Below are 14,013 nucleotides of genomic sequence, written 5' to 3' on the forward strand. Positions count from 1 at the left end.
TGCCTGGAATCCTTCCTCCCCTCATCTCTAACTCTCAAAATCTGTAGCTCCTTTCCAAGGTCAGTTCAAATGTATCCTCCTCTAGGAGATCTTTACTTATTCTAGTTATTAGTACTCTACCTTCCACTGAAATTACTTTGTATATATTTTTCTATCCACTTAACTTCGTAATTGTTCTATCCTCCCCCAACACAATAAGTCAACTCTGAGATCAGAGGTCGTTTAGGTTTCTGTCTTTGTATCCTACTTCTGGACAAGGCCCAACTTTGTTTAATTAAACAATAAAACAATAAAAAAACAGATTTCCAAAAACTGGAAAGGATCTGTTATCTCCTATAAGTCTCAGTACTCAGGAGTTTTGTTTTCTTTCTTAGGGTCAGTGGTTTTGGTTTTTTGGGTTTTTTGGTCAAATAATTAGGGAAAAAATATTTCTCACTATATCCAGCCTTGATAAAGATTTCTCCTCACTAGTGCCATGTCAAATTGAACATGCATATTTTAACCAGCCAATCAGTAAGCATTTTGTTAAGTGTCTATCATGTGCCAGATACTGTGCTAAATGGTAAGCATGCAAAGAGGTAAAAGACAGCCCGAGCCCTCAAGGAAGTCACAATTTAATGTAGGAAATAATGTGTGAAAATGCCAGAAAATAGAATGCATGAGTTGGGATTATTTACCCTCAAGAAGAAAGGAATGAGGGATGAGTTAATAATTAGATTTAAGCCAAAATATCATGAAGAGAGAAAATAATCAGGTTAAAATTAGGCTAAGAAAAGCAGCATGGAGTAGTGGTTAGAGCATCATATAAAGTAAGAAAGACCTGGGTTCAAATTCTAATGCATTTCGACTGTGTAATTTTAGAAAAGTCACTTGACTCTCAGTACTCCAAACAACCCTTGAGGCTTCTAAGTTGCAGAACAAATATCGATGTGTAATGGAAGATGTTTTTTCCCCTTGAATTTCGCAATCTCAGTATTTTGGTTTGGGGCTTTAAAGAAAAAAAAAAAATGACAAAACATTTGTTTAATGGATGCCTGCAAAGCACATGCTAGGTGCCTTGGACATCAGTAAAAAAACAAAACCCAAGATGATGCCTGCTCACAAGGAACTCACCTTCTAGTAGAGTAGAGATTTTTAATCTGGAATTCAGGGCCCCCTTGATAGATTTCAGGGAGTCTGTGAACTGGGATTAGAAAAAAATTTCATCGTTATTTTTACAAATCTGTAGTTAAAATTAAGCATTTCTTTTCACTTTTGAATATTTTAAATGTTATTCGTCAATACAAGGGAAGCTCCAAGATGTATGATTTTATATTCCAAGTATTCACGAGTGCTAATGGAATCACTGCTGAGTGAACAGACCCAAACCCAAGGATTTGAAAACCCAAATTTCAAGTTTTCTGGACAACAGAATATTATTCTAAAAATGCATCTAGGATTTATTAGACTGCCAGAGGCCCATGACATTTAAAAAAAAAAAGATGAAGAACCCCCATAATAAAAGGTGACAAAATATATAAAGTGGTTTCAGCTACAGGTTTGATGGAAAGACTAAGCGGGCCTTAGGATACAGCAGCAAAACAGACACATGATTCAAAGGAGTCATCCACAATGACTTTATTTCCATGTCCTTCTGCCTCCTGTCCTATTATAATCATCTGACAGTATCAAATACAGTGAAGGGTTCCTTCATACATTGAAATCCCATGAAAATCAAATTAAGTAAGAATCAGAAGAAGCCTCTGGTTGGGCAGAATTTTTCACCTGATCTAATGTTTAAGTCCCATTAACCTCTCTCACTAAATTTTTGTTTAATTTGTTTGACCTGTGGGATGGTTTTTTTTCTTCAGGCCTATGTTAATGATGGAAATCTTAAATGACCTGTTTATGATTTCAGCTGATGAACTGTTCTCATTTGGCCCATCATTAAACAATCTTTCTCTTTAATAGGAAAATATATTTGTTGATCGATCGAGGATGACTCCAAAGACACCAATGAGAAGTGAGCCAATTGATTTATCAAAGCAAAAAACCTGCACACCCGAAAGAAATCCAATTACACCAGTTAAGCTTGCCGACAGACCTCAGTCAGAACCCTGGACTCCTACAGCTAATCTGAAGATGCTCATTAGTGCTGCTAGTCCTGACATGAGAGACAGAGAAAAGAAGAAGGAGCTGTTCAGACCAATTGAAAACAAGAATGATGCATTCTCAGACTCACTACAGGTAATAACAGCTGCTATTTACTCAGTGCTTTAAGGTTTGCAAAGTACTTTACCAATTATTTCATCCTCACAGCAACCCTGGGAAGTAAATGCTATTTTATCCCCATTTTTATATATAGGGAAATTGAGTCAGATAGTGGTTAAGTGATTTGCCCAGGATCACATAGATAGTAAGTGGGTTTAAAAGAGATTGCGAAAAAGTTAGGATAAAGCATTTATCCTAAATTTAAAAGGTAATCATAAACAATAAGCTGCTACTATGTGCCTCAATGACTTAGAGATCACTTGGTTACAGGCTTAAAGATCTAGAGTCCACTCCTCATTTTATTGGTGTGCAGTCAATTTCAGTTGTGTCCAACTCTTCATAACTTCATTTGAGGTTTTCTTGGCAAAGATACTTTATCATTTTGTCATTTCCTTCTCCAGCTCATTTGATAGATGAGCTGAGTGACTTGCCCAAGGTCACACAGCAAGGTCTAAGGCTGGGTTTGAACTCAAGAAGATGAGTCTTCCTGAGAGCCTGGTGCTCCCTTTATCGTGCCACCTAACTAAGGATGGGGGGGGCGGGAGGGGCCTTCCCTCAGAGGTAAAATGACTTGTCTGTGGTCCCCCAGGTGACATAGATGGGAGTTGGGCTTAGGTCCTTAGACTTGAGAAGATTTAATCAATCCCCTGTACCACCTGGCTGCCTTAGGTAAGCAGGCAGAGGTGTGTCAACTTAGAGAGTAGAAAGTTGTCATCCTCTTTAACAATTGGCTCCTTTAAAAAATTCAAAAGGCAGACATTCCTGAGTGAGTAGAGTTGGCCTCACCACCTTGCGGATTTGGATTCAAATCTCACCTTTGTTATAGATTGGCTTTGTGACCTAGTCAAGTCCCTTAACATTTTAGTGCCCTGGAGTTTTGGCATATAGTAAGCTCTTCATAAATGTTTTAGCTCTCTACTACAATTTGCATGATCATGGTTGATTTGTATCTGATGGAGGAGCTCTTTACACCAATGAAATCAAGAGATAGAAAAATAAATGAACAAATAAATAAATTTAAATGAAGAATGTTTCATTACCAGTATCTTTCAGTCCATCAATAGAGGTATACTGCATAATATTCTTTAGGAGATAGGCACTGATTTCATTGGAATAGGTAACTCCTCCTGGGTAAGGAAGCCTCCTATATCAAGGCAGATCAGTATCTTCTCTGCAACATACAGCTCTTGCCTAGAGCCTTGAAATATTAAGTGACTTGGCAGATGGAGACAGAGCAAAAAAAATAAGAGTCTTCATTCTGAAAATGATTTTTCATTATAAATTTCTTTTTTTAAAACTGATGCTAACTTAAATAACCCAAATAGAACCAACTTTTTAAGATTTAAGATTTTTTTATCCTGTTTTGTGAAGAAATTCTTGTAATCTATAAAATCCATTTGCGTTTCAATTCAACAAAGGCTCTATTTTCAGTTGGTCTTGACCTGAAAATTTTTCTTTCTTACAAATTAATAACCTTTATTTATTCTAATCATTACAGATTATTTATGGTTCATTGATTTTGTTCTTTGTTGAAATATAGCCACTCTCTTAGTTGCTTGTGGTCATTTGACCTGTCAGTACCCTCATGCAATTCTAGAACTGTTAGTTGCAGAGCAAATGAAGAAATATTTTAATAGAGGAAATTAGCTCACTGGGAGTTCTGTCTATGAATGAAATCAGAATTCCTATCAAAAATAGATATTATCTTTAACAAGATCCAACAAAAATGTCCAGTGATTTTTTTTTTAATCCCCTTCTGAAGCTTGTTTGTATTTAGTCATATTTTGTGTTGTTCTTTGCTACTGTTTACATACTTGTATTTATTAGAGCATAGATCTTAGGCTGGAAGAAATCTCTTGAGTCTATCTTTTCTAGCTCCCTCATTTTACAGGCCAGAAGTAGTCAAGTGATTTCCTTGTAATTACCATCATGCAAACATTAAGCATCAAAGCCAGCATTTGAACTCAGGTCCTCTGATTTCGACACATAGTAAGCACTTAGTAAATAGTTCTTGATAGAGGTTTTTAATGGCTTTTTCCATACTGTTCTAATATTTATCAGCATTTTTTTTCCTTGCATTGATAGATGCAAATAATTAGTTCTGTCATTGAATAATTAAAAATTAAATAGATATATAGCAAATTGAGATCACTGATTTATCTATTTGGGAGTGTCACAGGCTACAGATTTTCAGAAAGAATAAAGATATGTGTATTACACAATACTGAAAATAATTGCCTCTTTGCCTAAAGCCAGAACAAGTTTTACAACTCCCTTCATACATTTATTCTCTTCCTCTACACATACCTTGTCTTTTGTCATTCTCTTTGTCATTTTTCCTTTGGAAAGACATTTTCAAAGCAAGTGATAGCTAGTTCAAAGTGAAACCAAATTGTGAAACATTTAGGATAAGAACATTTATGAAAAATTTAGAACATAATCATAGTCACTAAGTACCTGCCATATGCCTCTATGACATAGAGGTCATGTAGTCATAGACTCATAGATCAGTTTATCATTTTTAGTTGCATCTGATCCTTCATGATCTCATTTGGGGTTTTCTTTGCAAAAATATTAGAGAGATTTGCCTTTGCCTTTTCCAGCTCAAACAGAAGTGTAAACTGAAACAAATAGAATGAAGTGACATTCCCAGCATCTCACAACTAGTAAATGTCTGATCTAGACTTGAACTCAGGAAGACTTATCTTTCTGACTCTGGGCCAGTTGCTTTATGCACTATAGTACTTCCTAGTTGAAGAAACTGAATCTCAGGGAAGGTAAAGTATAGTTACATAGCTAACATAAGTGAGGGTTGAACCCATTTGCTCAGACTTAAGAGTCCTTACTTTTCTCACTGTCCCACACTTCCACTTCCTCTGAGACCCTCAAAGATCTTTGATTTCCTCAATGAAAAGAACACCACTCATCCAGTTACTGATACCATCTCTGTGCTTTAGTAGACTTAATGTAACAAAGAAAAATTGATCACCTAGCCTCTATATGCTGAGGAACTCTCCCAAACTCAGCTAGGCCAACTTTGATTAAGAGTGTCAGAAGTACCTAGATTCAGGCCCTGCCTTATGCTGGCTGTATGATCTTGGTCAAATCGGTTATCCTTTCAATAACCCAGGCTACTCTAAGTCTATAAACTGTGAAAGAGCAGCAAGATCTGCCTTAGCTCCCTTGGATCTGTTGTCATCTCTGTGGTTATGATTCTCAGCTTTCCTTCTCCAATGTCCTGTCTCCAACTACCCATGGGACATCGCATAGACATCTTAAACTCAACATGTCGCCCCCCAAAAGAACTTATTTTTTCCCTCCTTGTTCTCTCTTCTTATTAACTTGCCTATTACTATCAAGCTTTGCACTATACTCCTGGTTACTCAGGTTCACAGCCTAGGTGTAATTCTCAATTTTTCATCTTTCCTTCATCTCTTTCTCCCCTTTCCCCTTCCCCCACCAATCCAATCTATTTCCAGATTCTATTGATTCTGCTTTCATAAGATCTCTTGAATATGCCTCCTCTTCTCTCACACTGCCACTATTCTGGTACATGCTTTCATCAGCCCATAACTGACTGCTGTAGTAGCTTTCTGGTTGATCTTCCCTCCACAAGCCCCTCCTCACTCTAGTCCATTCTGCTCTTGGCTGTCAGGTTGATCTTCCTAAAGTAAAGGTCTGAGTGTGGTACCACCATCCCTTCCTTCTAATCCATAAGCTCAGGTGAGTCCTATTACTGCTGGCAGCTGGCAGCTGGCAAATATAAAATGCCTTTTTTTTTGGCATTCAAAGCCCTTTGTAACCTGGCCACTTTTTACACCTCACTCCTTACCATATATCCTGTGATCTAGTAATACTGACCTCATTACTGTTTTTCATACAAGTCATTCCATCTTCCAGCTTACACTGGCTGACCTTGTCTCCCTTTTGATTTCCATCTGCTGGATTCCTTCATGTCCAGTTAAAAATTCCATCTTCTACAAGGAACTTTCCCTCTATTATTTATCTGCAGTGTATTTGATCTTTCTTAATATCCCCAGCCTTAGCACAGTGCTTGGCATATAGTAGTCATTTAATATATGCTTGACATAAGAGAGTTTTCATACCAATGAAATCTCAGGTCTAGACCAAAGAACATTTATTTTCTCCTATCTACCTATTCCATATAAATGGCACCACAATTATTATTGCCATCATTTTATAGGCAAGAAATGTAATCTCAGAGGTTTTAAGTGACCTGCCTAACTTAGCTGAGTAATAAAGAACAAAGCAATAATTTGAACAAAGGGCTGCCAGTCTCTAAAGTTGATACTCCAGCCAGTCAATCCACAAGCATTTATTAATGGTGCTAAGTGCTGTGAGTACAAAGAAAGGCAAAAAAAAAAAAAAAAAAAAAAAAAAAGCCTCTGCCATTAAAGAAAATTATGTTTTAATAGGGTAAACAAAAGGTAAGTCAATTTATACCAACAAACTATATACATAATAACTGGGGATGCTATAGCACTGAAGAGACCCAGAAAGGCTCCTGTAAAAGGCAACATTTGCGCTGAGTCTCAAAGGAAGTCAAGATTCCTGAGAGTATAGGACCCGAGGTAGAGTATTGTAGGGCAAAGCACAGGGAGAGAGAGGATGGAATAGGATGTGTGAGGAACAGAAAGTTAGGTCAGAATGGCTGGATCATAGATTGCATGGAGTGTAAGACAATGCAGAAAGGTTGGGTCATAAAAAGTCAACAAGCCTTTATTAAGTACTTACAATGTACAAATACTGTGTTAGCACTAAGGGTACAAATACATGCAAAAAGAAAGATGACTTCTCCCCTTAAGGAGCTTGCATGCTAATGGGAGAATACATCATATACAAAGGAGTTAAAAAGTGGGGGTGTCAACCCAGGAACTTCATATTTGGTCCTGGAGTTTATTATTGTGGCGAGGAGAATGACATGGGCAGATCCAGCTTAAGAAAATTGTTTTGGTGGTTGATGTGGTGAAAGGCTTAAGACAGAGAGACCAATTAGAAGGCTATTGCAATAACCCAGACCATATATGAAGAGAATCTGAACATAAGTGGCAGCTGTGTAAGTAAAGGAAAATTATATATATGTAAGTTATAAGAATAAAAAGTAGAAATGACAAGATTGGGCAACTAACTAGATATATGGGCTGAGCAAATGATGCCAAGATTGCCAATCTGGTTTAGGAGTATTATGGAACCTCTGATACTAATAAGTGTAGAAAGCAGGGTAGGTTTAGGGAAAAGATAAAAAGTTCTGTTTTAGATATGTTGAGGTTGTGATAACTAGGGGATATTCATTTCAAAATATCTAGTAGACACAGGAAGTAAATAAGGGATGGATCTATAGAGATCTGGCGGTCAGATAATAATGCACATAAGAGCTGATAAGATTACCAAGTGACATAGTAGAAGGGAAAAAAAGAGGGAATTCCTATAGTTAATGGGCATGACGTGGATGAAGATCTGGGAAAGGAGACTGAGAAGAAACAGAACAGTAGAAGGAGAATCAAGAGAATATTATCACAAAAATCCAGAGAGAATATTCTCAAGGAGAGCTTGATCATCAGCAGTGTTAAAAACAAAAAAAAAAGAATGAGATTTAAGAAAAGGCCATTGGATTTGTCCTTCAAGAGCTTGATTTGAAGAGAGTAGTTTCAGTTAAAAAAAGGGATCAGAAATCAGATTGCGTACAGCAACCATTGAATTTAGATTTTTTCCCCCAAGGACTTTAGCTGGAAGGGGGAGGGAAAATGTAGAACAACATATAATATAAATAATGAGATCAAATAAAGCTTTTAAAAAAATTTTTTAAAATATTGAAATTTGTGGATATGTTTGTTAACAGCAGGGAATGAACCAATTGCCAGGGAGAGATTGAAGATTACAAGGAGTGAGGGAAGAAGAGAGAGAATAATAAAAAAGCATTTTTCTAGAGAATATTGGAAGAGATGGAATTAGAGAGATGTTAAGAAGTTTACTTTGACAAAGACACTCCATCAGAACCTGGAGTGAAAGTGATTATAGTAGGGAATTATGTCAGAAGCTTGAGAAAAGAAGTAGTAGACCATGTTTTTAGCAAAGAGGACAGTTATGTAGAGGAGATCTTTGGAGATCTGAGGAGAGAGAAAGGTTTGGAGCAGCTTCTGTGGGAAGTGAAAGAAGAAATTAATTAGGGAGAAGTAGGAGAGCCCAGTTGAGATTGGATCATATAAATTTGTAGTGGACCCAGTGAATCCCACTTCGTAACTTCCCCCAGCTCTATTTAACATCATATATATGACTAGGAACCAAGGAAGAAAATTCTGGGAAGCAATCCAGAGTTGGGCTTTGACCAGGTGTACCATAGGAAAAGGGGGCAAGAAATTTGAGATAAGAATGGGAAAAGTGACAGAAAAGGGGGAAGAGTGTAGCCAGTGCATGGATGAGGCCTGGAGAAAAATTGAGGGGTGGAAGATTTGGAGATCGTGGTAAAGACAGAAGAGGTGAAGGAAGAATGAAGCATGAGAGAAATGGAAAGATAAAAGATTAGGATCAGAAAGGAATTTCAGAGTTCATGAATAAGTTATTGGAACACAAAAATCAAGATATACTCCAGGGATACAAGACATTTTTCTACATATAAAATTAATGAAATCTAGTTATGATCATCCAGCATCATTCCGAGTCAAAAGAACTGCATTATTCCAAACAATTACAAAAGATGCTGCTTAGTCTAATCCTAGTAAATGAAATAAGCTCTCCCTTTTGGGGGGGGGGGGCAGGGGGGCAGGGATCCAGGCATGTGATTTCATCATTGAAAGGCTCAAATTCTCTCCACCACAGCAGCTGTTCTGCCATTTATAGTCATTGCAAATTATCTACAAATTTGCCCCACATTGAAGTTCCCTGAGACTGCTAGTGAGAATATATGTTAGTCTCACCGTTATTTCCTTGATCCTTAAATAAAATACTCTATATAATATTAAGAAAGAGGGAATGGACTGATTATACAAATACAGGGAACTCTCAGAAGGAGAAACTCCCTCTAATAATATAAATCTATGCCTTGTCTAGATTTTAGTCTACTTTAAAAATAAATTTTTATTCTTGTTTTTTATACCACCTAACTTTTTTCTAATAGTCCCCCTTTTCTCCTCATAAAGAATCGATCCCATATAATATTTTTTAATTAATAAAAAGAAGAAATAAACATACATAACTGAAAAACATATCAAAAAAAAAATCTGAAAATATGTACAATGTGTTGTACTTGTAGATCTCCCATCTCTGCAAAGGACTCAGAAGGGAATGTCTTCTTAAACTCTTTTTTTTTTTTTTTCCTTTCTGAGTCAGTTGGGGTTAAATGACTTGCCTAGAGTCACGAAGCTTAAGTGTCTGAGACCAGATTTGAACTCAGTTCCTTCTAACTTCAGGGCTGGTGCTCTAACCACTGTGTCAACTAGCTGCCCCTTATTAAACTCTAAAGCCATACTTTTTTTATAATTTTGCAATATTCATTGTGTATGTGTGTTGAGGGCAGGGAGTTCTTTTCATTTACATTGTTGTGGTCATTATGAATATTGTTTTCTTAGTCTGCTTACTTCGGTCAATATCAATTCATGTAAATCTTTCCATGCTTCTCTGTAGTCATCACATCCATCATTTCTACAGCATGTTAACATTCTATTGCATTCATGTGCCACAGTTTATTTAGCCATTCTCCAGTTAATGGCATATACTTTGCTTCCAAATCTTTGTAATCAGAAAAAAGTCCTACAGATACTTTGGTGTCCACGAGCATTTTGTCTTCTTATTGTAATGGAATTGGTGGGTCAAAGTATCTGAACGTTTTAGTCACTTTATTTGTCTAATCAAATTGCTTTCCAAAAAATTCACAGCTGTGCCAACAGTACATCAGAGTGCCTATCTCTTCCCATAACTTTTCTAGATACTCTTATCGTGTTTTGTCTTCCTTGCCAGTTTGTAGGATGTGAGGCAAAACCTTACAGATATTTTAATGTTCACTTCTAATTATTAGTGACTTAAGAACCTTTTTTCATGTGATTATTAATAGTTTGCAATTTCTGAGAACTATTTGTTTATATTCTTTGACCCTTTATCCATTGAAAAATGACTTCAAGGGTATGGGGAGGGTGTTTATATAGCTATTACTTGGAAACTAAACCCTTCTGGAAAAAAATTGACTTGAAGATTGTTTTTTTCCCATTTAATTGCTTCCCACATTTTTCTAGGTACATTAATTTTGTCTGCACAGAAGCTTTTCAATTTCATGTAATTAAATTATGTAACATGAGAGGTATATTGTAGTATGTGTATAAAATGTTGATCTAAGCCTGATTTCTGCCAAACTGCTTTCCAGTTTTCCCTTCCAGGGAATATATCAGAGGCAAGACTTGGCTCCAAGGTCAGACACAAGTTTGTGTCTGTCTCTTCTGTTGTTACAATAATAATAACTTTTTTATGCAACCTCTTTTGGTGCATTAACTATATTGTCTAATTATGAGCATTCTAAAGTTGTTAGCTTTCCAATAAACTGGGAAAACATTTTTACATTCATAGGTTCTGATAAAGGCTTCATTTCTAAAATATATAGAGAATTGACTCAAATTTATAAGAAATCAAGCCATTTTCCAACGGATAAGTGGTCAGAGAATATGAACAGACAATTTTCAGACAAAGAAATTGAAACTATTTCTAGTCATATGAAAAGGTGCCCCAAATCACTATTGATCAGAGAAATACAAATTAAAACAACTCTGAAATAGCACTACATACCTCTCATATTGGCTAAGATGACAAGAAAAGATAATAACAAATGTTAGAAGGGATGTTGAAAAACTGGGTCATTGATACATTGTTAAAACTGTGAATGGATCCAACCATTCTGGAGAGCAGTTTGGAACTCTGCTGAAAAAGTTATCAAACTGTGCATACCCTTTGACCCAGCAGTGTTACTACTGCCCCAAATCACTATTGATCAGAGAAATACAAATTAAAACAACTCTGAAATAGCACTACATACCTCTCATATTGGCTAAGATGACAGGAAAAGATAATAACAAATGTTAGAAGGGATGTTGAAAAACTGGGTCATTGATACATTGTTAAAACTGTGAATGGATCCAACCATTCTGGAGAGCAGTTTGGAACTCTGCTGAAAAAGTTATCAAACTGTGCATACCCTTTGACCCAGCAGTGTTACTACTGGGCTTATATCCCAAAAAGATCTTAAAAGAGGAAAAGGGACCCATATGTGCAAAACTATTTGTGGCAGCCCTTTTTGTAGTGACTAGAAACTGGAAACTGAATGGATACCCATCAGTTGGAGGATGACTGAGTAAATTGTGGTATATGAATGTTATCTGTAAGAAATGACCAGCAGGATGATTTCAGAGAGGCCTGGAAAGACTTATGTGAATTGATGCTAAGTGAAATGTGCAAAACCAGGAGCTCATTATACACTTCAACATCAATACTATATGAGGACCAATTCTGATGGACGTGGCTCTCTTCAACAATGAGATGATTCAAACCAGTTCCAACTATTCAGTAATGAAGAGAGCCATCTACACCCAGAGAGAGGACTATGAGTGTGGACCACAACAGGTTTTTTTTTCTTTCTAGATCCAGTTTTTCTTGTGCAGCAAGATAACTGTATAATAATGTATGCATATATTGGATTTAACATATATTGGAAGTACCTGCCATCTAGGGGAGGGTCTGGGGGGAAGGAGGGGAAAATTTGGAACAGAAGGTTTTGCAAGAGTCAGTGTTGAAAAATTACTCATGCATGTGTTTTATAAATAAGAAACTATAATAAAATAAATTTTTAAAAAATAAAATAAAGTTATTAGCTTTCTAAGGACAGTATTAAAAACAAGCATTTGTATGGCACTTTTAGGTTTGCAAAGTGTTATATGAATGTTATCTCATTTGAAGCTCACAACCCAACAAGACAGGTTTATTTCTTACAGCTTTGTCTTCTTTAACACAGGCAAAATGGGGAAGAGGTAGGTAAACATGAAGAGTACATTTTGATAAAGGCAAAAGGTTATATTAATATCTGTAGATTTGTTCCTCCAAGAGAAAAAAACCTAAGCATTTCATTCAAATCTCAGCTAAAACCCTTCTATAAGTAGGTTTTCTCAATTTCCCCTTCATTCTAGTGCCTTCCTGCCCTTTTTTTTTCAGTTTGGCCTATCTCCAGCACATTTATATAGGGTTGTTTTCATGTTGTCTGACCATTAGACTGATGCCTAACCCAGAGTAGATTTTTGTGACTGGCTGACTGATAAAAAAGTTGAGCTGCTTCTTCTGTTCTATGTCCCAGCCATTGCAAGGCTGTGTAAGGCAGAAAAGATAAGTCTAGAGGAAGAAGAAGCACACTCAGGACTCTTGGGCATTCATAGTTAGGTTGTTTGACTGAGCTGACTTACCAGACATTTGGGTCATAGGGAGGGAAGAGGCCTGGGTTTGGAAAGCAAGCATCACACAGTTCCATCACCTAATAGTTGATCGAAGTTGTTCTTTTTTTAAGGCAATTTTTTCCCCTTTAGCAAGACAATTGGGGTTAAGTAATTTGCCCAGGGACAGTTGATAAATGTTAAGGTCTGAGGTCAGATTTGAACTCAGGGCCTTCTGATTCCAGGGCCTGGACTCTAGCCACTGTCCCATCTAGCTGCCCTGTTGTTGTTTTTAAAAAAAACAAAAACAAAAATAGCTGTTAGTTCACTCAGCCTCATGATACAAAGGAGCATCATTCTAATTTACTTAAAAGATAAGGGTCGAGGATCAGTGTGTCCTAATGGAATGTGAGCTGGCATGAGTCAGGGACATCTGAGGTGAAGTCCTGCTTCAGACACATACCACCTATATGATCCTACACAAGACATCAAACTTCTGTTTCACAGTTATGCTGTTTGATTCATAACAGCACCAATTTTCCAGGATTGTTTTGGAGATCAAATGAGGCCCACAGTAGGCATCATATATAAGCTACATAATAGTAGATAAATAATAGCATATAGAATTATATATGCATTTGCATATTCCCTTCCTCTCTCACACTCGCTGGCTATGTGACCCTAGGCAAGTCACTTAACATTCATATCTTGGGTTCCTAAATTTCCAAGTTTCAGGCCTGTTGGTAGACAGAATTTTCTCATCAGAAATTATATTAATGAAATCACAAGTCCAGTACAGAAAAGATAATGAATAGAAGTCAAGAAAAGTTAGAGAAGTAAAATTTAATGGTTTAGTTTTTTCCTCGTATCTTACCAATTCTTATACATTAATGGATTGTTTTATTTTCCTCTTCATTCCTTCCTCCCCTCCACTTCCTCAAGCTTGATGCTGTTGGGGATGGCCCCGTAGATGAATTTGAAAAGCAGCGGCCAAGTAGGAAGCAGAAGAGCTTAGGACTCCTGTGCCAAAAGTTCCTGGCTCGATATCCAAGTTACCCCTTGTCCACTGAGAAAACAACAATATCCCTGGATGAAGTAGCAGCCAGTCTGGGTATGTATGCTCTGGATTAAAGTCTTTGGGAAGCTGGTCAGAAAAAGGGGGTCCATTTAAACTGAGATCTCTTCAAAGACTGAAGACATGATTTTTGTCTGCCTCTAAGTTTTGTGTTGCATCTCTTTAATTGTGTAAAGAGTGAGTACTTCAAGGGGAATGCTGTCTTATAAGAACTCCTACTACAGTGCTTGGCATGTGTATATTTTATAAATATTTATTGATTATTGAGGT

The 14,013-nt window shown here is 36.8% G+C and overlaps 1 protein-coding gene across 1 annotated transcript in view; it reads left to right on the forward strand.

The window, feature by feature from the left end:
• The window catches only part of E2F7 (E2F transcription factor 7), a 46,547-nt gene that overhangs the window by 4,007 nt on the left and 28,527 nt on the right, over nt 1–14,013 (forward strand). The window contains exons 3-4 of the mRNA XM_031941021.1: nt 1,951–2,226; nt 13,611–13,779. Of these exons, the coding sequence (XP_031796881.1) occupies nt 1,951–2,226; nt 13,611–13,779 (445 nt within the window). The remainder of the gene's footprint in view (nt 1–1,950; nt 2,227–13,610; nt 13,780–14,013) is intronic.

Source organism: Sarcophilus harrisii, chromosome 5, assembly GCF_902635505.1.
Source record: "Sarcophilus harrisii chromosome 5, mSarHar1.11, whole genome shotgun sequence".
Lineage (NCBI taxonomy): Eukaryota > Metazoa > Chordata > Mammalia > Dasyuromorphia > Dasyuridae > Sarcophilus > Sarcophilus harrisii.